Here is a 22,850-nt window from a genome sequence, read left to right on the forward strand (position 1 = left end):
GGACTGAACTCCAGCTTACACAAGGAAAGGTTTTCATGGGCAGTGGGGACACGGTGGCCCAGCTGTTTTGTAACCACAGCCCCTTTGCTGGTGTTGCAGCTGCCGAGGTGACGCAGGAGACGGTGGAGTCGCTGATGCAGAAGTTCAAGGAGAGCTTCCGCACCAACACGCCCATCGAGATCGGGCAGCTGCAGCCCGCGCTGCGCAGCACCTCCGTGGGCAGACGGAAACGCCGCAGCCGGCCCCGAGGTACGTGGCCACGGTGCCTTAGGATTTGAGCTTTTATATTTTACAAATCCTGTACTGCGATCGTGTGTAACTCTAAACTCCCTATGAAGTGTTTGTCGCGTTACGACATGAAATAACTCACACGTTCACGCTAGATGCAAAAGAGGGAAAAGAGAGGAAGTCTATTCCTGACCTCGCAATATATAGAATTCCAAAAGTGGCAGTGGATTGGAGGATCAAATTGCCACCGCTCCAACCACACTGGTCAAACCAACAGTCCATCAATTCTCTCCTCCCACAAAGAAGGCAAAACAATCATTATTTACATGAACATGTGTGAGAAACTCCAGTAGAAATATGTAAACATCAGAAGGCATAGCAAACTTTTAAAAGAACTTAACACTTTCAAAAGAACAGGGCTACAAGTGTTAGTTAACTGTCTTTACGTTTTGGTCAGACAAAGCAATCCTTCTAAGCCTGAGAACCTGTAGAGACAGCCAGTTAGAGGTCTGATGGCTCGACCTGGACACCTCAACCTTCTCAGAGAGGGGTCCCGCAAGAGACAACTTTCTGGGAGTCTCAGGCAGTCCTTCAGCTGCCAGGTAACCTCAGCAAGGGGCAGAGAGCTCAGCTCCTAGCAGTGATTTCAGATCTGCCTTGCGAGGTGTACCCTGGCCAACACAGGGACAAGGAGACAGGAGCACAGTATAGCAGCTCCACAGAGGTAGTCTTTATTCCAGCACCCTGTGAAGGATGCCAGTGACGGCAGCTCCCTCCTGAACAGGGCAGAAACTGGGGTTTTTATAGGCAAAAGCAGGGGTGGTACAAAGGGGAAAAAACAATTGGTCCCAACAAATCTACATGGGGTTCCAAAGCTTGCTGGGAACTCACCATGACCAAGGAGGATTGCTCAGTCCATGAGAGTTTGAGAAGCTCTTATCATAGCCCATTCAAGGGATACCTCTGCAAGGGAGAGGGCTGGCATGTCCATCTGTCTCCACAAGAACCAAGGGCACCCTCTATCTCAGACCACAAAAAGTATAAACAAAAATGAATTGTGGGTATCTTTGGGGTAAATTATTTAATTTCCTGAAGCTGTAATTGGAGAATTAACCCCTCATATGCAAATAGACCAAATTTATTTCTGTCTGATAAAAATCATGACCATTGTCCAGCTTGGGTGCAGCCTCTGGGAGGCTTTGACTGCCCAAGGTCTATCTATTGAAGGCCTTTAATAAATACCTACTTTTATTGTCTTAATGTTGTCTAGCCTCTGGTCTAGGTAGCAACTCCAAGGCATCAGCTATGGCCAGAGGAGCTTGGCTGGGGAGGAAGGTGGGAGCCTCCTCACCCTCACTGCTGAGCATGGGGACACCAGAGCTCCTCTGTGGAGGGGTGAGAGAGGGACAAACCCCACACAGCATCCTCTGGGTGGGCTGGTGGAGGTGCCTGTGAGTTGTGTCACATCGTGTCCCCTCCAAGGGATCCTGCTGCAAGCCCAGAGTCCCTGTCAGCTGCCCCAGCTAGAACACAGTGAAACAGTTTCTTGTCAGGTTTTAGTTTCATGAAGGGGTGAAATTCATTTTGGCTGTCACTCACATCATTGGGACATCTCTTCTTTCTGCTTTCCCAGTGCTTGGGGGCTTTAGGAGCTGCAAAGGCAGTGGCAGCACAGCATTCATGGATCTAAAGGCTGTACCACACAAAAGGCTGTGCCAAGGGTTTGGGTCCAGGTCTCCATCTCTGGAGGAGGAGGAGATAACAGATCCCTTCAGGGATGATGGGGATGAAGGTCTCTTGGCCGTGATTTGCCCAGTGCACTGAGGGTCTTTGTGTCAGCTCTGGGAGCTGGGAAGGCAGTACTTTTCTTTCTATTTACTGTTAGTTTTGTTTTTCATTTATTTATGAGTGTGAAATGTGATCTTTTATTCCTGATATGTTTTCCTGCAATACAGGCCTAGAGAGGGCTTTTTTATTATAGCTCTACCCATAAATTATTTACTTAGTGTAAAGAAAGTGTTCTGACTCTTTAACTGGTTTAAATTATTTGGTTTGTTTTCTAGCAGTTATTTAAATGCATGTCTCTGAATTTTAGTGTGGGTGCTCTGAGGTCCATGGGGACTGTCAAGGAAAGTTTCCCTGATTCCCTGCTCCAGCTTCTTTTGTTTGTTTGTTTGTTTGGTTTGGTTTTGTTTGGTTTTTTTGTGTGTTTTTATTTCATTTTAGAACTGGAGGTAAGAGGCTTTTTGTTCACTAATGGAACAAGTCAGTTAATCCTTGCAGCTGAGCTTAGGAGGAGACACAGTGCCCAGCTGCAGGCAGAGCCTCTGGCTGAGTGGGAGCAGAGTGTGGCCCTGAGCCAGCCTGGCTTGTCCCCAGTCTCTGGAGACACCCCCACCCCATTTCCCACTCCCCAGGGTTCCTCTGCCTATTAGTGACCATGGGAAAGTCAGTGACAAAAGCGCCCTTGATCTCTCTCCATCGCTCCCCACTGGTTTCCTCGGTTTGAGAAAATGAGATTGCTTTGTACCCAGAGTCTGTGAGGGATGAGGAGCCTGAGGCAGAATGTACCCCACGGGCTTCAGGAGGGGACTCTGACTCCCAGTGTCCCCAGCCATGGGGATCCCTCACCAGCACACCCTAAAGAAGAGATTTTAAGCTCTCAGTCCTCAGAAATCCCCAAGAAGCCGCGTAGTCCCAATGTCTCCAGTGGAGATCTTGCTCTGCACAGCCCCATCCCATCCATCCTCTTTCCCTCTTAATTTAAATATCTTTTTGCTTGTAGAGATGGTGGCTGGGTGCTGTTGCTGAGCTATGCATGCCTTTCCCTGCCCATTCCCTGGCTTCTTGTGCTGGAGGTTTTGTTTTTACAGCCTGTGGTTACCTGTGCCTCAGGCAGGCAAGTGGCTGGAGTGCAAACAGCCCTTCAGGGTGAAGGATGATACCACAACTCGGGATGTTTACATTTTCCATCCAGTTGCAAACATAAACCCTTTGCCTCATTAATCCATTGCAATCCATGAGAGTTGTTTTTTCCTACCCTTAAATGAAATTGTCCATTTGGGATACATTCATTTCCTCCTAACAACCCTGTGACAGTTCCGCTGATGGAGTTTGCATCCAACTTTGTTTCTGGGTAGTGACAAGTCAGCCTGATGGATGCATGTGTGTAATTATTTTCTTGTGGTTTGATTTAATTAATGTTTAACCTCATCAAAGACCTACAGCTGGAGCACTCTCCCTGCAGGAGCTGCACACAGCAGAAGGATTTCCCCCTCTATGGAAAGGCTCTGAAAGGGTTTCCGAGTGCTACTCCTTCAGAAGGATGGGATAAACCATCCAAACCTGATCCCCAGCCCAAGGGAAACAAATCTGGGATAAACTTTGCCTTGCTTTACTTCCCTGCTCTGATTGTGCATAAGCTGCTGCCCATTGCTCCTCATTAAATCTGATTTTGCCCTGAGTGTTTCCAGCAGCTCTGGGAAAGGTGCTGTTTTCCCTAGTAGATTGACTTAAAAAAAACCCCACCAGACCACACCACCCTCTCTATTTACAGTGCCATATAACTTTATTTTGTCTAATGACTCTTTCATACAACCTTTCTCCCTAAACACTTCTGTGGAGTGAAGCACATTCAGAGCTTATAAATAATTGAGGGAGAGCGAGGATGGAGAGAGCCGAGGGTGGGAGGCGTGGGCTGGAAGGAAGAAGTCTCTGCTGGGGGCTGGCAGACCTGGAGGGAGGGATGCTGCATTCCAGAGCGTTCATTGATCCTGAAATGCCGCCCCAGAGCATCCCAACCTGGCTGCCCCAGAAGCGGGAAGCGATGCCCTGGGGAGAGGCAGCAGGGCAGGGGCTGAGGCTGTGGGTTTGGCTGATGGACCTGCTGTGTGCCCAGCCCCGGGGCCGGGAGGTGGCCTTGGGGGTGGCTGCTGTGTGCAGAGAGGGGGTCTGGTGCCCTCTCCTGGGGCAGGGCTTTAAAAACACTCTGGATTTGGGAAGAAATAACCCATAATGGTCCTTCTCCTGAGACACAATGTGCTGTCCATCGGCATCTGCTGCCTGCCGGAGCTGCAGTTCTTGTAGTTTGGAGGTCTTGGCTGTGCCCTGAGTTAGCCAAAGCTCCCTGAGGGAGGAGAGCTGAGGCTCAGCTGGGCTAATCCATGGTCCCTGCTTTTGCCAGGAAACCTCTGCTTTCACCTTGCCCTGTCTGACTGTGCTGTGGTGCCTGTGGAGCACCACGTTTTGCTTGTGAGGCTTTTCTGGAGTTCACCTGGGAGCTTTCACATCACCTGAGTCATAATATCGTGTCCAGCTCTTTGAGTTGGTCCTCGGTGAAAATGAAACCCTTCAGGCTGTGCAAGGGCTGCTGACTGGGATCAGCATGATCCCAGTTTTTCACAGTGGAAGCCCATGGCACTGTCACCTGGCTGCTGCACCTCCTGCACTGGTGGGGTGTTTTGGGTAGAGACAGAAGGAAGAGGAAAGATTGGTGAGGAGGAAGAGTTCTCCTCAGCTGTGTGTGAAGCCAGCGTGTGTGAACATACCCCTGCCATAGGGTGCTTTGTTTTAAAGGGCTTTTTTTCTTTATACTTTTATGGTTTTGGGGTTGACTGGGTAAGTTTCAAAAGAAAATGTTTGTGTATTTTTGTTTTCCTCCTTAAATCTGCATCTAATTTACCTTTGTCTGACCACACTTTTTTTTTTTTTTTTTGAGATTTATTTTTTCAGTTTTCTGGTGCTGTTTTCAGGGTTAAATTAATTAAACTGAATAATTTCCACTTAGCTAATTGCATTGCCCTGCCAGCTCTTAGTGCATGGACTTTGCTGCTGTGCTGGGGAGGGCATTCCTCATCCCATTTTTACTGGGAAGCCTGAGAACAGAGCGCCTTGTTGAACCCCCAGAAGTGCATGGGGTGAGTGAGCATGGAATGAGGTGAACCCAACCTGGTTGATGAGGGCAGTTGCGGGTCTTGAATTCTGTGGTATGTACAGGGATTTGCCCTTTTCCTGGAGGAAAAGGATGCAGAGAATTCTTTTTTCCATTGATAGTGGCTGCAGGGCAGGGAGATCACAAAGATGTCACCCAAGATGGCACTGCTGGGGACAAAACTGAGCTTCCACTTCTATTATAACATCCAACTTTGCAGGATTAAGTAGCTGAGGTCAGCTTGGCCTCAGATAGGAGTTATCCAAACAGCTACTGTTACTTATTTCTTTATTTTAACTCAGTTTTGATTCCTTTTACATCTATAGCTCATTCCCTGAGATGTTCTACAACCTCCTGGCTTCAGGGAAAGGATTAAAAATGTAATGTTTGTCCTTTATTTCCTCTTTAAAGACAAAAATCTCACTTTTAAAAATATACACGTGGCTTCAGCTAACGAGAAGTCATTGGGGATTACTCTGGTTCCTGAATTTTATTTCCTTATCCCCACTCTACATTAACGGGACTGTCTTTAATTACACCATAACGAGGTGTTTGCCTTGGCACCCCGCCTTGCTCCCCACTAAATTAATGCTGCACTCAGAACAAGCGCCCTGCCCTGGCGCCTGCCTGAGCTGAGATCTATTTGAAGGGATTAACAAGCTTGTAAATCTGCAAACAGGATTAGAAACAAGAGCATCTTCCTTGAGCTCCCCTTCCCCATCTGCCTCCTGCCCCACTGCCTGCTGAACGAGCTGGGCAGGAGATGAGGGGTTGGGTGAGGAAGGGGAGCTTTGTTTTTTCTCCAGTCTCAAAAGCAAGAGTAAACTGGGTGTAAAGAGGGTGTATCTCCCTGTGAGAGCTGCTGGAGAGAGTTGCCAGTGCATTACTGATACCCAGCACTTCAAAATTGCCATTTCCCTGTTCTCTGTCTTTTAAGCATCTTATTCCAGTTTGTAACCAATTGCAGTGATTAGGATCTTTTACTTTTCTGATACTGGGTGATTTTCTCCCTGTTTTTGAAGAAAAGGGAATGCTGACCAGGCAGAACTGCTAGGCTTTACCTCGATGCTGTCCTTGTTCATCAGTAATTGCTCGTGGGTGCTCTCTGCCGTGAGCATCCTTGGTCCCATCATGAGTATCCTCAGCCCCGTGCCCTGGTGAACAGCCTGTGACCAAGGCTGGTAATGGACCTGGAAGAAGAGGCATTACCCCACTTGTAAACATCTCACTGGGCTAATTTGGTCAGATTTTGGGGCCAGTTAAAGATGAAATCATGTTTATGACAGGATTACTTGAGGATTAGTGTCCCTGTGTTCTCCAGGTTGCCTCAGCCGGGTTCTGAGATCCTCAAAACCAGCACCAAGATGTGGTCCAGCATCCTTGATGGCACAGAGGATTAAAAGCACATCCCTGGCAGGCGTGTGTGTGCCCCAGGCTGGTGTTGCCAGGCTGACCTCTGGCACTGCATGTTGGGTCAGAGGAGACGTTTCCGCTGCGGGCTGGGGACCTGCGCCGGGTCTCACAACTCCTGTATTTATACATCCTGCCGGGTAATCAGAAAATGCAATATCGCTGTCACCAGCTCTCTGAAGACATCCAGCCTGAGTAATTTAACATGTCAGCTCCATCCATCACGGAGACGCAGCCGGCACACAAAGGCGGAGTGGCCGGAGGGGGCTGGGCCGGTGGCTGGCAGAGCAGCTGCTGCGTGTGCCAGCTGCCTGGTCACCTCAGAGGGGTGTGACAGCACAGAGAGCACCCCGTCGCTGCCTCCGTCCACCCCAGCCATCTGCCTGTGCAAAAGGGGCCAGCTCTGGTGCAAGGGAAGGTGACAGAGGGATGTGCCATGTCCTACCTGCACAGGCAGCATCCAGGTCCCTCTCCCAGGACGGGGCAATGGCTGTGCTGAGCTCTCAGCAGTGGGGGGACCCTCCCATAGCTGGCGTCTGTCCCCCAGCCCTGGCCACTGCAGCAGCCCCTGCTTAGTGAGAAGATTTGCAGCAGGGCTGCAGCCCTGGCTGGTTGCCCAAGGGCCTGCATTAGAAGCCCAGGTTAATTAAGATTTTCCTCACTCATGCAAATAAGCCTTATTGGTCTTACCACTCTGCTGTGCCTTTCAAACCCCTTGGTGTGGGTGCATCATGGCACTGGATGTTTTTTTGTGGTGTTTGGGGCTGAAGAGGGGTTGATGATGGGTCATGGTTTGGGGTCTTTAAACCCCCCAGTCCCCTGCCAAGCACTAAATGCAGCTGTGTGCAAGCACTGACCCTTCCTGCTGCTTCCAGGAGGAAAGGAGCCAGCAGAGCCCCTTCCTGCCCTGCTGCTGAGACTGCCCTGGAGGGCACTACTCGGCCAGGTCAGGGCATGGCCAGGGCAGGAGCCACGTGCCGAGCTCCTGATGTCTCTCTGGCTCCTGCCAGCCACCTCTCATCACCGTGATTAAGGATTTCAGAGGGCAGAAGGCACTGCTCATTTTCTGTTCTCCTGCCAAGAAATGGGGAAATTGTGCTGCTGCCTAGAATAAAAGATTTTTTAAAAACAGTAAAATATTTTAATGGCAGTTTAAAGGGCCACTGTCAACCCCCAGAGGCCTCTTTGCTTTAAGCTCTGCAAAGATTGAAGAACTTCTGCCAATTATGGTCTGTGGTGCTTTTTAAGCATCCATTGCTTTTTGGTGGCTCTGAGGATGATGCCAGCTGGGCTCCTGCTGCATCCCACACCATACCTGGAGAGGAGCAGGCCGGGTGAACCATGGGCCAGCCCTGCTCCTGTCAGTCCTGACTGCTGCTGTCACAGCAAACTGGGGGAGCAGATGGGCCAAACTGGTTGCTGAGGAGCAGGAAAGACCCTCAGGGGGGTCCTGGGTGCCCCCCAAGGGCTGTATTCCCCCTGTACCATTTGTCCTTGCTGGGTTTGCTAAAATCCACTGCATTTCACCATGGAGGTGTCCTTGGGGAGAGCAGCTGCCACACTCAGGGGTTTTCTTTGTAAGTCCCTTGAAATATATTTGTGTTTTTATAGCTGAGGGTAGAAAGTGTCTGCTTATATTCACATCACTATAGGCACTGTCAGGCTTTGATTTTTGATGAAATCATGAGTGGTAAAAGTTCCTGATCACTACTGGTGACCCCAAGCGAAGAACCTTAGCAAGGAGTGGGGGTTGCTGGCCAAATCCTCAGCTCTGCTGAGGAGCTCCTGGCTCCACCTGCTCCTGAGCATCCCAGATGCCAGGGCTGATTTTTTCCTCTCTATTGCCTGCAGGTGGGATCGGGTTTGGACGTGCCAAAGGCAACTCTGGCTCAGAGGCAGACGATGAAACCCAGCTCACCTTCTACACGGAGCAGTATCGGAGCCGGAGGCGAAGCAAAGGTAAGAAAGGACGCTGTGACTGCACACTGGTGTCAGGGAAAAGAAAGGCTTGAGCACCTTGACTGGCCCATGGGCGATGGTGTCTGATACTGCCCGAGTCTAAAGGACAGCCACACCAGTCTGTGGTGGTAAGCACATCCCAAGATGTGCTGTTTGTGTGATGCAGCACCGCGCAGGAGCCATAAATCCCATTTCCCAGTGATATTGCTGAGGTTCTGGGTTTCTTTGGTGGTTTTTAATATCAGTTACCTTCCACACGCCCTGTCACTTCCCCAAAGCTGCACCAGTGGGGAGTGGTTGTGTTTGTCCTTGTCCTGGCACCAGTGCAGCTGTCAGGGATGGTTTCCCAGGCAATTCCTTGCTCCAAACTCCTGTTTTCTGCCTTTTATTTCCCATGCAAAACATTCATTGGATGAAAATTTCCCAGCCTTCCTCTTGGCCCAAAGGCAATTAAAAATAACAAATTCAAAACAAGGGTTGGGGCAGGGATTTGTCGACCCAAGTCCCTTTAGGCTCTTTTGTGAGCTAGAGGAGCCAAGAAACTGAAATATCATCTGGAGTTTGAAATCAGTGTCCGCATTTCCTCTCGTCACATCATGCTGGATTGGTTTTGTTCGGGACTCTCAGCCCGAGCTGTTTGGTGGAGGAGAGGACGAGTTTTGCTGCTGCTGCTGCTACTGGGTTTGAAAAATCACTGTCGGGAAATAACTCCGTTGGGAAGCAATTTAAAAATTGCACAGTGGGTCTGCTCCCTCCATTTGTTTTGTGCAGGGAGCCGGGCCTCGGCAGAGCGCGGCAGCCAGATAGATGCCGGTGCCCACCGCAGCAGCACGCGGCCCCATTTGTTTCCATGATGAGCCATTCCCATAAACGCTTCCAGTGTGTTTATTTGAATGTGAAATTGCCTCAACACCTCTGATCAGCTCGATGGTTACGCACGGGAATAAACTCACGCGTGCACAGGGGTGTGCTGCAGTTGTTCCTGCTCAAAGGCTGGGCCTGCAATTTTATATGTTTGGGGTTGTTTTTTTGGTGTGTTGTGTTTTTTTTTATTCTTTTCCATGTGTTTTAGAAGCAAGAGAAATCATCACCATGTTTAAAATGAGCTTTTGATGAACAGGATGAGATGATTTGTGAGTTCCTTACCTGTTGTGATACAAACACAGCTGCATTGAGGGGAAAATGATAAAATCAGAATCCCAGAATGATTTGGGTTGAAAGGGACCTTAAAATCACCTTGTTTCACCCCCTGCCATGGCCAAGGACATCTTCCACTATCCCAGGCTGCTCCAAGCCCCATCTAACCTGGCCTTGGACACTTCCAGGGATCCAGGTGCAGCCACAGCTTCTCTGTGCAACTTGTGCTAGGGTCTGCCCACCCTCATAGTCAAGATTTTTTTCCCAATAAGCTTAAGCCTAAACTGCCTTATAACCCTACCCTCTGTCAGTTTGAAGCCATTTCCCCTTGTTCATGTCCTTCTTCAGAGTCCATCTCCAGCTCCCCTCTGGTACTGGAAGGCTGCAGGTATTCGCCCCTAAGCCTTCTCTTCTCCAGGCTGAACAATCCCAACTCTCTCAGCTTTTCCTCATGGGAAAGATGTTCCACTCCTCTGATCATCTTTGTGCCTGTGTGACAGGAGGAGGGAATTGGTTATGTTGCAAACAGGGACAAAAGAAAGTGTTCTAAAACACTGCTAATTCAGGGATCAAATTTCCCAGGTGCTAGAGTAGCTTTTGCAGTGGCTTATTCAGGAATACTGGGCAGGCTGTGACACCCTTGGGTACTTTGGAAAAGTCACTGAAGTTTGGGGTTTTTTCAGCTTCCACTAGGGAAAGGGGTGATCGGGCACAGGGAAGGTATGGAAAACTGTGTTTTAATGAGAGGCAGATAAATCTTTGCAAGTCTGCCTTGATGCCATTCCCCTTGAGGTCGACTGCTCTGTAAGTCTCTTGAAAAAGGCTCATACTGGATGTCGGGTACAAAGATATTTTTATTGACGTCTGTGTTGGTTTTTGGTTGTTGGTTTTAGCTTCCTTGTAGGGCAAATATAAAGGAACAGATGAATGGGAAGAATTCCTTTCTTTCCCTGTGAATAAGCTGTTGTTCACCTGGGCAGCTTTGATGGCTGGGTTTGAAGGGAATTCAGGAGGCAGAGCTGCCTCGCGCCGTCGCACAGGGCTGCCTGTTAGATCTGCCTTAGTGTTTGAGCAATGCTGTGAGAACCTGGTTTGTTCATGTTCACTGGGGGCTAACTGAGGGAATTGTCTTGCATAAAGTCCCCATTGTACTTCCCCTCCTGTCTAGATAAATTTGGCCATCGCTGCATCCTTGAAAGGAATTTTCCATTATCCTTTCATTGACTCTCCTCTCCCTCATGGAAGCAAAGCAATAGCGTAGTGGGAAGTCGTAGTACCGAACTCATAATTACAAGTTCAGCCAAGATCCATAATTGGACGGGATCGTAACTCTAATAGAGAAGGATGCATCGTCAGATACAGTTAATTCTTACAATGATGTTCCCCTATCGATTTCGCCAGGCTTGCGTGTCGTTGCAGGTGCCTTTGGATAGTTATCAGGTCCAAGGAGAGGGATTCCTTGGGGTTTCTCTCCTCGGTTAAGATTTTGTAGGATTGAGCCTAATTACTTGCACTGTCAAGGCATTGATCCCAGATGATGCGACGGGAAGTTTCCACTTAGGAGGTCTGCAGGTTTGCTTTTATTTGAGCTTGGTTAAGTGGCCTCCTGTGTCTCCTGGAGAAGGAGGACAGCAGGTTCTCTAATGCTTTGGCAAGGCACATTAGAGAGAGACATTCCCACAGGACAAAATTCAGCAAGGGAGAGTTTGTTCTGGTAGCTCAGGAGCAGCAGACCCATTGGTACCTGGTTTTCAGCGCAGGAATACATGGAGATGTAAGAGGCAGCACCTTCTGTGGCCACAGCATGCTGCAGCACTCACCTTCCCAGCCTCTAGGGCTGTGGGATGCCCTTACACTGATGTTACCATATCTTTGGAAAGGCTCCAGAGAAATTACAGGGGAGAAGAGTGTAAGGAATAAAGCAGAGATCTTCCCCTGGAGTCTTGGTCTTTGCTGTTGGGCTCAGCCCCGTCTCTGGGATTTGAGCTGGGAGAGGCACTGTTGGCTTATGCCAAAAAGGGCTCTGTTCGCACCCAAATCTTCAGTGAGACACCCTTTCTCTTCACCACAGTCCCCTGCCTGTGCCCACACCAGCTCCCCACTCTCCACCTCTCTTTGACAGATCAGGGTGAGCTCTGCTCTAGTAGCATGCATTCTCAAGAGAGCTGGAATTCAGATTGCTTTTCCAAGTGAAACAAGTCCTGAGAGAGGCTGTCAGGCATTGCACAGCTCTGGGCTCAGAGGCTGAAGTGACCCTCAGCTGGAGCCAGGGATGGCAGGTTTGGTCCTTCTTGCTGACGCTCAGCACTGACTCCTCGAGGATTTCCAGAAATCAGATTTTCTTGCAACTTAATTGCAACAGGTTTGTGCACTGCAAGTCTCTGCTTGCTGTGGGGGCTGGCTTCCCTTTCCTATTCCCATTCCCCTGGAAGTACCAGGAACTGTGGACCTTCTTTGCATTCTGGCTGTGGTGCACAGATGGCTTTTGTCTCCAGGGCTGTCGGTCATCACACCTTCCACCAGCACTAAAGTCGCTGTGAGAGAGAGCCTGACAGTGTTGTAAGGATGTGAATCCATATCCCCTGCTGGCCAGCAGGGTGATATCAAAGCTTTGATGCTTCAGGGTGGGATGTGTTCAGTCAGGTTCCAGTCTGAGTTTGAGAGGAAAATATTAGTAGAAAAATCCCCCTAAAGCAAGGAGGCAGAGTCCTGTGCACAATCTCCACTCCTGCTCCATCCCTCCTGCTCTGGGGTGGGGTTTGCCTTGTGCCCAGCAAAATAGATTCAGCTCCATGTCTGACTGTGCAGCCTCGAGTTCCCCTGGTCACAGGCAGCCCCTGCCTGATGAGGAAATCAAATAGTGAAAGGTGTGGGAGAATCAGCAGCAGCACTGTAACTCCAAAGCTGTATCAGCTCCCTGCCCATCTCATTGAGGATTCCGTGAGTATAATGAGCCCCTCCTTGCTGGAGGGGAGGCACAGGCAAGGTTCCTGTACCTCCCTCTGCTTTCTCAGGCCACAGATCAGCTGCTCTGCAGCACAGAAATGTGCAGCAGATGCTGTTCAGCTTCCTGGGTTGGGGGAAACTGAGGCAGGGAAAGTGATGATGTCATACGGAGACCCTGTGAGGGGCTGAGCCATCCCAAGCCCATTTGTCTTGGAGACCCACAGACTCTCTGCCCTCCCTTGCACTCTAGTCTGAGCCTCTGTGACCTGCTGGGAGCCCCTGTGTCTGAGCCCCTGGGACCTGCCAGGAGATCCCCACAATTGCTGCCAACCCCTGAGTCTGGGGTTGATGTCACTCCCCAGCAAGCAGAGGTCAGGTACAGAGCTGCTGGAAACCCAGACACAAAGCGTGGTGTGCAAAGGCAAAGGGATACTTTTGTTCCTGTGATGGTTGAGGTGTGCTGGAGGGCACCCAGCACAGTGTCCACCCACCTGGGGTGTCTCATGGAGTGTCCTCAGCTGGCTGCTGCTCCTCAAGCTGTCTCTGGTATTTGCTTGAGCTTGAGCTGCACCACCCTGAGCCTGCTCCCCCACGCTTGGGTCTGGGATTTCTTGACCCCTCCTGGCACCTCCTGTTAAAAAAAGAAGGGGGGGAACATCCCACTCTGTTTTCCTGCACAGCTCTTGTTCCAGCTCCCCAGCACCCCAGGGAAGGGAGGGCATGGCTTTGGGATGCTCCTCAGCTGAGGTGTCTGTGAACAAAGCACCTGGCTGTTTCCATAGCACGCGGTGATGGTTTTGACAAATTAGCAGAGTTCAGTTATGTACCTTGGATTGGTGTCAGCCCCGTGTGCGTGTGTGCTGGGCTGGCTGGCAGAGCTTTCTGAGGGCTGTTAGAGAAACGAGAAGCTGAGCTTTGATCTGCCTCTGTATTTGGTGTTTAAAACAAGGCCTTTTATAAAGGAATATTAGGTATTCGGAGTCTACTACATATGAGGAAGCTTCGCTTTGATCCTCTCCCATCTCCAGAGGCAGCAGGCACTTATTATTTCATGGGGAACTAAACGAGGTGCAGAATGAAATTTGGGTACTGCTCTCTTTGCTGGCTCCATTGGCCTCGCTGGAGCTGAGTGAATGCTGCAGGCAGGGCATCACTCCACTCTTCCATACTCCTCAGGGAATTGCCTCCCTGCTCTGCCTTAGGCTTGACTCGTCTTCAAAACTGGGAGAGATGTTGTGGGAGACAAAAGGTGATAAAGCAAACATGTCAATTTGGGCTGTTTCCAGGAGCATGAAGGAAGGAATGACAGATTGGGTCTGTCTGTGTCTGGTGCTGTCTGTCTGTCCTTGTGGATGCTTCTCCCTTCCTGGCAGCCCTGTGTCCATCCCCTCCTTGTGTGGTCAGCCCATGGCATGGACAGGTTAGGATTCCTCAGGAAGGGACACAGAGCTGTCAGGATTCCTCAGGAAGGGACACAGAGCTGTCAGGATTCCTCAGGAAGGGACACAGAACCTTTAGGATTCCTCAGGAAAGGACACACAGGGAAGCTGCTCCCTGCAGGGACAGATGGACAGGTCAGCCTGGGTGCTGCACACCCAGCTGGTTCATGGCACATGGATCTGTGCTGCTCTTTGTGAGGCCAGGGAAGAGCACCCCAGAGGGGACACTGCAGCTCCCATGTCACCTGCAGATCCCCAAATCTCAGGAATGAGTTGCCTTCATGATAGAAATCTTGTCTTTATGCCCCAGAGCACCAAGGTCCCTGTCTCCCTGCAGGCTGCACCCTGGCACCACAGCCATGCTCACACTGTGATGTCCAGGGCAGTGTGGCAGTGGGGGATGCTGCTCCTTCCCAGCCGTGCTCTGCTCTCCGTCATGGATGCTGCTTTTCCAGCTAGTGAACAAGTGTGGTGCTTTTTCATGATGGCTTATTTTGCCTGCAGAGCAATGAGGCACTGCAACAGCCCATAAAACCCATTCTGAGTCCCTCTCCATCCCTGCTGGACTCCGGCTGTGCAGGGAAGCTGGGCTGGGGTTGCTCCAGCTGCCTCTTTGCTCCCTTAATGGCTGGTGGCTGTAGGTGTGGGGGTGCACTCATGCTCCTGCCCATGCCAGAGGTACTGAGCTGCTGGGAGAGGGGCTGCTGCTGGAAGCTGGAGCTGGGCAGCACCAGGGGCTGCAGGTAAATGCTGGTGGAGCTGCGGTGGCCACAGGCACTTTAACTTCCCTGGACTGCGCTGGAGATAAAGGCTTTTACATCTGTTCCTGGAGGCAGTGCGGGTCTTCCTATTTATTTATTTATTTTCCGGTTGTATCTGATACAGCCTCAGCGAGTAATTGAGTGTTTGAGAGTGAAAAATTATCTCTCCGGCTTGGCCCTTATCTTGACAGCAAAGCAGCACTTTTAATTTAATTTTGTTCAGAGCATGTGGGTAACAAATTTCACTAATCGCTCTGCTGTCGCCCTCCGCATGGTAACGAGCCTCTTGTTTCCCAGGAAGCCGAACATAAACACGGAGCTGGATGCGGGCGGGAGGAGGGCGAGGGCTGGTGCCGCTCGGAAAATGAAGATGTGGTTCTTTGTGGATTCCTGTGGCACGATGGATTTGTCTCCTGGCTGCAGCAGGAAAGGGAGCAGAGGGTGGTGGATGTCGTATTTGTTCCTGTGTGATGCTTGGCTGTGGGGGAAACTGAGGCAGGGACGGATGTGCCCCAACCCTGGGGAGCTGTTGCAGAGCAGAGATTTGCATTCTCATCCTGTTCTGTCAGTTTGCACCTATTCCAGAAATAATGGATGGAGGCAAAAGATGGTTTGGGACTTTTTTTTTTGAGACTGCAGCCCAATTCCCTGATCCCAGCTCAGTCTGCAGGGTGACAGTGGGACAGTGGGGCAGTGTGGTGAAGATCCAGCCAGAATGAGCACCCTGAGTCCTTGGACATCTCTTGCCACCAGCCCCTGGGACATCTGCCAGGTCCTGAGCCCTTCCTGCCACCCTGGCCTCCATCACTGCTCTCCTCCTGGTTTCTAAAATCAATTAATCTGTCTGACCAGCCCTTCACTTGCTGAGCACAATCCTCCCTGGGCTGTGACTCAACACAAACTATTTCATAGATAATGATTACTTCCCCCCCTTTTTTTTCCTGTAGGAATAATGTTTTTGCTACACTGTATTGAAAATTGCTTTCCCTTCTTAAAATGAAACTTTCTACTCAGATTTGCCTTTGTGCTTGTATATTGTAAAATTGGGACTCATTTGGAGTGTAAAACAAAAAAAAATCAGGCCTTAATTCCAGGAGAAGTGCTTTCATTGATTTTCATGAAAGAAAATTCCAGTGCAGGCAATATCTACCTTTAAATATGTAGCTGTTTCTTTAATGTGATTTTATCTCAACCAATTCAGCACTGAGAACATGAAAGCAAAACTGACTTCATTGATTTTAATTGTCCCTGCCCAGAGAAATGCAAAAAAATATAACAGTGCCAGGAGAGCAAATTGAGTTTGCACAAATTCTTCCCTCCTTTGCCGTGCCAGAAAGTCTAAGATGTGTGGGCAGGAGAATCTGCCCGTGGTGACCCTGGTGCTGATGGGGCTGGTGGATCAGCACCTCAGCCTGTGCCACTTTGGTCATCTGTATTTCCCCCCTCTCCTCAGCTGCTCATTCCTTGCCCAGCCTTCAAGGCTTTGCCTTTGCCCCCTTCCTCCTCGTGGTTGGAATTTGCTGGTGAGGTCTCCCTGCCAGCTGCAGCAAATGCCTTAGAGCAAAGGGGGAGCACCACCAACAGCTGTATAATTAGGAAACAAATACATTTATTCAGTACATAAGGCTTTATAACTCCAGGAGCACCTGAAGAGCCGAGGCTCAGGCTGCTGGAGGAGCACAAGAGCTCACTGGGAGCTCAGTCAATGAGCCCTTGACCTTGCTATGGGGTCCAGCAGCCCAACCCCAACCTCCCCGCAGTGCCCAAGCCACCCCTTGGCATCCTCCCCTCCTGACCCACAGCCCAGCGCTGCCTTTTCTGCAGCTCCCTGTGCTGTGCTGGAGGACGTCTTGCTAATTGCTAGAGGATAATTCATAAATGTTAATAGTATTAATCTGATTCAGCATGTGCTCAGCAAGATCTAATCCTCTATAAATCCAGAAGCGACTGATCTCACCCTTCTGCTGCACAGCGTGGCTGCCTTTCCTCCTCCACTCCCCCATCCCTTCCTCTGTGCACTCTCTGCGTCCTTGGAGGGTCTCCTCAGGGGTCTCCCCCAACACAGGGCAAGCAAAGCTGCCACTTCAGGGCTGATCCACGTCCTGCTGAGTCTGGGATGAGGCTGGAGACTGCCCAGTGCCCAAGCTCTGACCCAGATCTGGGCTGGAGCTGTGGGCACTTTCACTGGGATTTGTCCAGGGCTGCAGTGGAGAAGATGCTTCAAGAAGAGGCTGGGACCAGGTGTGGTGTAGATGGTGTGTGATGGAACACCTGCCTGTGCTCTCAGCCCCTGCCTGGGGGGCTCATTGCATCCACATCCCTCCCCTTTAGAAGGAAGGGGCTGGGTACTGTGTGAAGGCATGGTGGGGTCATGGTGCAGGAGAGCTGAGTCTGACTGGAAGAAGGATCTGCCGTCCCCATCCCATCCCAATTTCCCATCCCATCCCAATTTCCCATCCCATCCCATCCCAATTTCCCATCCCATCCCAATTTCCCATCCCATCCCATCCCATCCCATCCCATCCCATCCCAATTTCCCATCCCATCCCATCCCATCCCATCCCATCCCATCCCATCCCATCCCATCCCATCCCATCCCATCCCCCAGAGGGACCATCCTGCTGAGGAAGAGGAGGCTGCAGGGCAGGAGGGGAGACAGGCAGTGCTGCTCCCTCCCCATGCAGGGCTGCTCCATGTCCAGAGCCTCCTGCCAACCACCACTGCTCATCTTAATTGGCGTTTGACTTGATTGGACATGATCTGCCCCTCGTAAAACACCTCGGGATGTGTCTGTGTGTGAGGCTGTCCTGGAAACGCTGCTCTATCCTATTAGTGAGCCTCTGCTGCAACACAACAGCGGATCATTAGGAGCCCGATTCCTCCGGCACGGCAGCACCGGCGTGCTCCGGGAGCATCCCAGGGGTGCAGGCTGGGCTGGGCTGGGCCGGCTGTCCCCCAGGGGTGCTGCTGTCCCCCAGGGGTGCTGCTGTCCCCCAGGGGTGCTGCTGTCCCCCAGGGGTGCTGCTGTCCCCGAGCTGGGCGCTCTGCATGCAGCACAGCTCGGCAGGGGTTGCTAAGCTCTCCCGGCACTCGCTGTTCTCCGCTCGCCTTCCCCAGCCCTGTCTTCCCCGGGTGCTGGGAATACATTTCCATATCCGAGTGGCCACGGAATGTTCCCTGTGATGCTATGATGCTATTGTCTCCCGGGGGGGCGGGGAAAATTGCAAAGCACTTGGCGTTTAACACCCACATATGGTTAACACCACGGGCTGTGTGCTGATAAAGAGGGGGTAATTAAAGTTTATTTTTTTTTATAGACTAATCTCCCAAGCATGTATTTATGAGCCTGATTTAGAAACAGCATATTACTGAGAACACAGGATATTTGTGTTGCTCATAAATCCATACGTGGTCTTGAGCACACCTTTTCTCTTTTTTTTTTCCTTTTTTCTCTTCTCACCCCTAAATTTAGGCAGTACTGCCAGTATTAAGAAGATTCGAGCCCAGAGTTTTGTTGGGTTTTCCCCCCCCTCGTTGTCTTTTGGGCGGGCAAAGGAAAGTGTACAAAGCAGTGAGTAATTAAATACATGAGGAAATGATATTTCAAAGGAGACACGGTGCGTTTGGAGGGGCTGTTTGCTGAGTGTTTACACCAGTGGCTTTGAATTTATCTTCATCTTGCAGCAGGTGCAGAATCTTCAGGGGAATGTGGTGCTTTGCAAGCGGTTTCTGAGCAGGGACTCACATCCTTACCAGGATAATTTGCACTGGGGTTTGAGGGGAGAAAAAGAAATCCTGGGTGGGGAAGGCGGTGGTGGTGGCCAGCGTGCTTCTGACCAGGGTGCTGGACACTCCTCTTGTTTTCCAGTCTAATGAAGCCACCCTTGGATCACTAGCAGGGAGCATGTCAGGTATGATTCTGCCCTGAAATGGAGCACCTTGCCTTTCCTTTCTGCTTCTCTCTCCTTGGATTTTGTGGGCTGTGGGGAGAAGTTACTTCTCTCTGGATAGAAGTACTTTATTCCTATTTTTTGTCCTGGAGATGTGCCCTGCCCGCTGCTTGGGTGCAGACTCCCTGGGAATCCCCATGGTCCACGTTTTTCCCTTCAAAACTGCCTGGGTGAACACTTGGAGATCCACTCTGTTGCAACCTCTCAGAACACTACAGAAACATCTTTGATTAAAGGTACAGAGAGATTATCTTAATATATGAAGCATTTATGAGGGGAGAGAGATCTGGGGAGTGAGTTTGGTCTCAGCCATGTCTGGTTACCATCTTTCTCCTGGGATTTTTGGACCCCACAAGACCCAGACCAGGACTTCTGTTGGGTGCTGGGGCTCTCAACCATCTATAAAGTTCTTGTATTCCCCACCCAGCTTCCTCCTCTTGGTAAAGGACATTGATACCAGATTGTTTGGTGCACCTGGAGTTTCAAATCTGTCTTTCCCTGAAAGCCTGGAGATGACAAGGAGAGGAGGGAAAGCCCAGGCTTAGCCAGGTCAACCTCTCATTTATGGCATTTGGTTTATTTGGAGCTGCCTGAGCTACTGAGCTGGGTTTGGATCCCCTCGCTGGGCTGAAGAAGGAAGGGATCAGTTTGTCTCACCTCTGGAGCAGGGTGAAGCCCTGGACAACCTGCTGAAGTGGGTTTGGTTAGCAGGGCCTTGCTGAAAATACATTTGCTTGTGGTTTTGAAGGTTTGGAGTGAAGCTGATTATCTCCAGATAGGTGTTTAAATGCAGCACAGCAGTGCTGGAGCAACAGCAGTGCTGGAGCAACAGCAATCTGCAGAGCAGGGAAAGAGATGGAAAACAAAAGCCCAGTCCCTCTCTTTAAATGCTTTTCCAGCAGTCTCCCTTGAAACCTGGCAGCTAACTGGTTGTGAACAATAAAGAGCTGAGCTGGAAACCCAATTTCTGCTCGAGCAGAAGCCCCCTTGGTTTGGTTCAGTTGGTCGAAACCAAACATCAGGCACTTCTAGAGGTCAGTGATTAGCAGTGGTGGAAATGAGAGAGTGCAGGAGGGAAGGGACTTACAGGAGACGTGGAGCAATTGTCCCTTTCCTTGAGCAGCCAAGCTCAAACTCATGGAACTGTAAAAGCATTTTTGCTGTCTCAAGCCCCTGTGCTGCTCTCCTCTGAGTCACAGGGACAGAAAAAGCCACATGGACCGGCAAGGGTGTGAAATCCTAATTCCTCCAGCTCCACTCTGGCTGCAGTTTGGTGAAAGCTGCCATCATACCTGGGATTTGGGCTCTTTGTGAAAAGGGGATAATACTTGTCTCACTCATAAGGGATCTATGATTTAATGTTTGCAAAGCACTTTAAGACCCTGGATTGAAAGGTGATTTATAAGGGTGAAATCCAGCGTTGTCTGGTCCATTGTATATTTGATTTCGTCCACTTATCTTCATGGGGGCTTTTTTCCTTGCAATTTTTTTTTTTTATTTTCCCGCCCCTCTTTTTTCTTTTTTGCATTCATGTCATAACTTCAAGCCAAGCAGGGGTTGTGGCAGGCACAGTATGCCCAGCAAGAGGAGGATTTTGCCTCCCAAGGAAGTGCTAACTTATGCTGATGATATGAATAAAGATTGGAAAAGAAAAAAGAGGATTGCAAGGTGAGGGGCACAGGGGATCGGTGATAAAGCTGTGAAATAGGAGTGGGATGGCTGCTTAGATGATCCATGCATAAGGAAAGGAGAAGATGCTTCATAAATAATCAATTTACTTGCTCCTGTTGGTCTCAGTGATGGGGGTATTTTCCAGCAGATCAGCCACTTCTCCCGTCCTACAAATCCTGGTTGGAGCATCCCCTGTGCAGGCTCCAACCTGGGGATGCTGTGGTGGGGCTTGGTGCCCTGCCTGGAAAGCAGAGGTTGTGCTGAGCATGAGATCCCTGGCCTGGCACCAGCAGCAGCTTTAGGCAAATCACAGAGTATGCAAGTGCTGACTTGGATCCATTTCCAATTCAGTTTTCAAACTGATGCTTTTTAAATCTCGCTTTGCTGATGAGGTGGTGAGGGCTGGGGTGCAAGTGGGGAGAGGCTGCTTCCCAAAATTAAGAGGTGTCCTCACCTGAATCCTGAGCAGGGCTGTGGTCACCTCTGCCGGCAGCTGGGTCATCTCAGCTTGCACCAGAATGGGCTGTGCAGCCTCTGGGTTCCTTTCTGGGCTGTGCCCTCTCCTTGCCATGGACACACTCTGCAAGTGGTGCATCCCAAGCCGTGGAGAAGGAACCTTGTGAGGTGTTCGTCGTTATCTTGGAGCAGAGCGGGGTGCTGGCACAAGGTGTTGGATGAGGGGGCCATGGGGGATGGAGTGCAGTCAGAGCAGCAGCAGGGCAGACCCCAGGTCCAGGGGGATCAGCTGTGCCTCAAGGATGCAGGCTCCAAGCACTCCTTGCTTGGGCAGTGGAGACCTGGTGGTGGTCTGGGACAGTTCTTGGTCATCTCCATCAGTAGAAGGGGTCTCATTTGGACACCTGACATTTCCAGTCTGCATCCAATAAGAACAGCTGAATCTTCTGGGGCAGCCAGGTCTCTCTGTGTTGCACAGCTTCCCCACATTCCCTATGAAACTTGGGGATTCTGTCCCACCCAGCTGCTGTTGATGGTGATTCAGCCATCCTGACGCTGTCCTGCCCCACGAGGGTTTCACAGTGGGTTGCCAAGCCAACCAATGTTGACAAAAAGTGATGGTGGTTTCAGCAGGGGAGCACGGCAGGTGTGATGAGTGATTCCAGAGAATAGAAGTTCCCAGGGAGAGGGTCTATACAGGGCTTTGGGCAGATTTTTTTGAGATCTTCCCTCCTCAAGCCAAATGAAGCCCCGTGCCAAACAATGTGTGATGGGAGCCCTGGCATGTGCAGACTGCTGCTGAGCTCCCATCCTTGTTTTCAATGCCTGCCTTCCCCATGCTGGTGCTCCCCTGCCTCTGCTGAGAAAGCCCTGGGTGCAGCTTGCCCTTTTGGCCCCCCACCCACCCCTGTGTGTGCCTTGCAGGTTCCATGAAGAGCCCTGTGAACAAGACGGCGCTGACGCTGATCGCGGTCAGCTCCTGCATCCTGGCCGTGGTCTGCGGCTCCCAGCTCTCCTGCCCGCTGACCGTCAAGGTGACGCTCCACGTCCCCGAGCACTTCATCGCTGATGGTAAGACGCTCCTGCTGCCCCTCTGGCTGTGTTTGGGACATGGAGATCCCTCTCTTTAGAAATGCCCCAGCTGTGTTTGAGTGCAGGGATCTCCCTTCCCACAAGCACATCTGCGAGCCTGAGGCCAAAATCTCAGTCATGTCAATTAATATTATTGTTGTTAGCATTGGTGCTAATTGTGTCTGATGGATATTTCTGTTCTCCTCCAAACTCGGTGAGGAGCCCTGGGAGCTGCACAGACAGGCAGCAGCAGAGCTTCTCATCCTGCAGCAGCAGAGCTGCTCATCCCAGCCCTTGCAGCAGCATGGAGGGAAATTGCTGGGGTTTGAGCAAAGGCAGAGATGCTTTGATAAATTAGACAAGTGCTGCTGTCACTATTTATTGCTTTCTCCAGCTGGGCTCCTTGCATTTGTTGTGTTTCACTGACCTTTTCTTTATAATGCGCAGTGAGCGTCGAGTGCAAGTTTTCAGTAACATGAGGGCAAATTTCATTTTCTTCCAGCAGACAGGACCCATTATTCAGTCGGTTCCAATTCCTCAGCTCCTGCACTCATCTCACTGCTTGGGGCATGCAGAGGGGGCACTTTCTCTCTGCCAGAAACATGCTGCATGCATCACCAGCTGCTGGGGTGTCCTGGTGCAGCCAGCTCTGGGACAGGCCCCTGCTTTGCGAGCTTTGGAGTGGAGGGCAGCTCTTGGGGAATTAATATTTTGGGGAGGGGGAGATGGTTAAAGACACACAGTGGCATGAGAGCTGCAGGGACTGGTGGAGAGGGGCTGAAATCATCACCCCATGGCAGACTAGGAGTCACTGGCATGTTTGAAGTGGGATTAGCCCTGCTAAGAGTGGTCTCTGGGTAGCTGGGATAGCCCAGTGGTCACAGCTTGGCCC

The 22,850-nt window shown here is 50.7% G+C and overlaps 1 protein-coding gene across 1 annotated transcript in view; it reads left to right on the forward strand.

Annotated features, from left to right (window-relative positions):
- Positions 1 to 22,850, forward strand: part of ASTN2 (astrotactin 2) — a 319,829-nt gene that overhangs the window by 95,540 nt on the left and 201,439 nt on the right. Inside the window, 3 exon segments of the mRNA XM_068211459.1 lie at positions 100 to 249; positions 8,420 to 8,527; positions 21,812 to 21,958. Coding sequence (XP_068067560.1) covers positions 100 to 249; positions 8,420 to 8,527; positions 21,812 to 21,958 — 405 coding nt within the window.

Source organism: Anomalospiza imberbis, chromosome 21, assembly GCF_031753505.1.
Source record: "Anomalospiza imberbis isolate Cuckoo-Finch-1a 21T00152 chromosome 21, ASM3175350v1, whole genome shotgun sequence".
Taxonomy (NCBI): Eukaryota; Metazoa; Chordata; class Aves; order Passeriformes; family Viduidae; genus Anomalospiza; species Anomalospiza imberbis.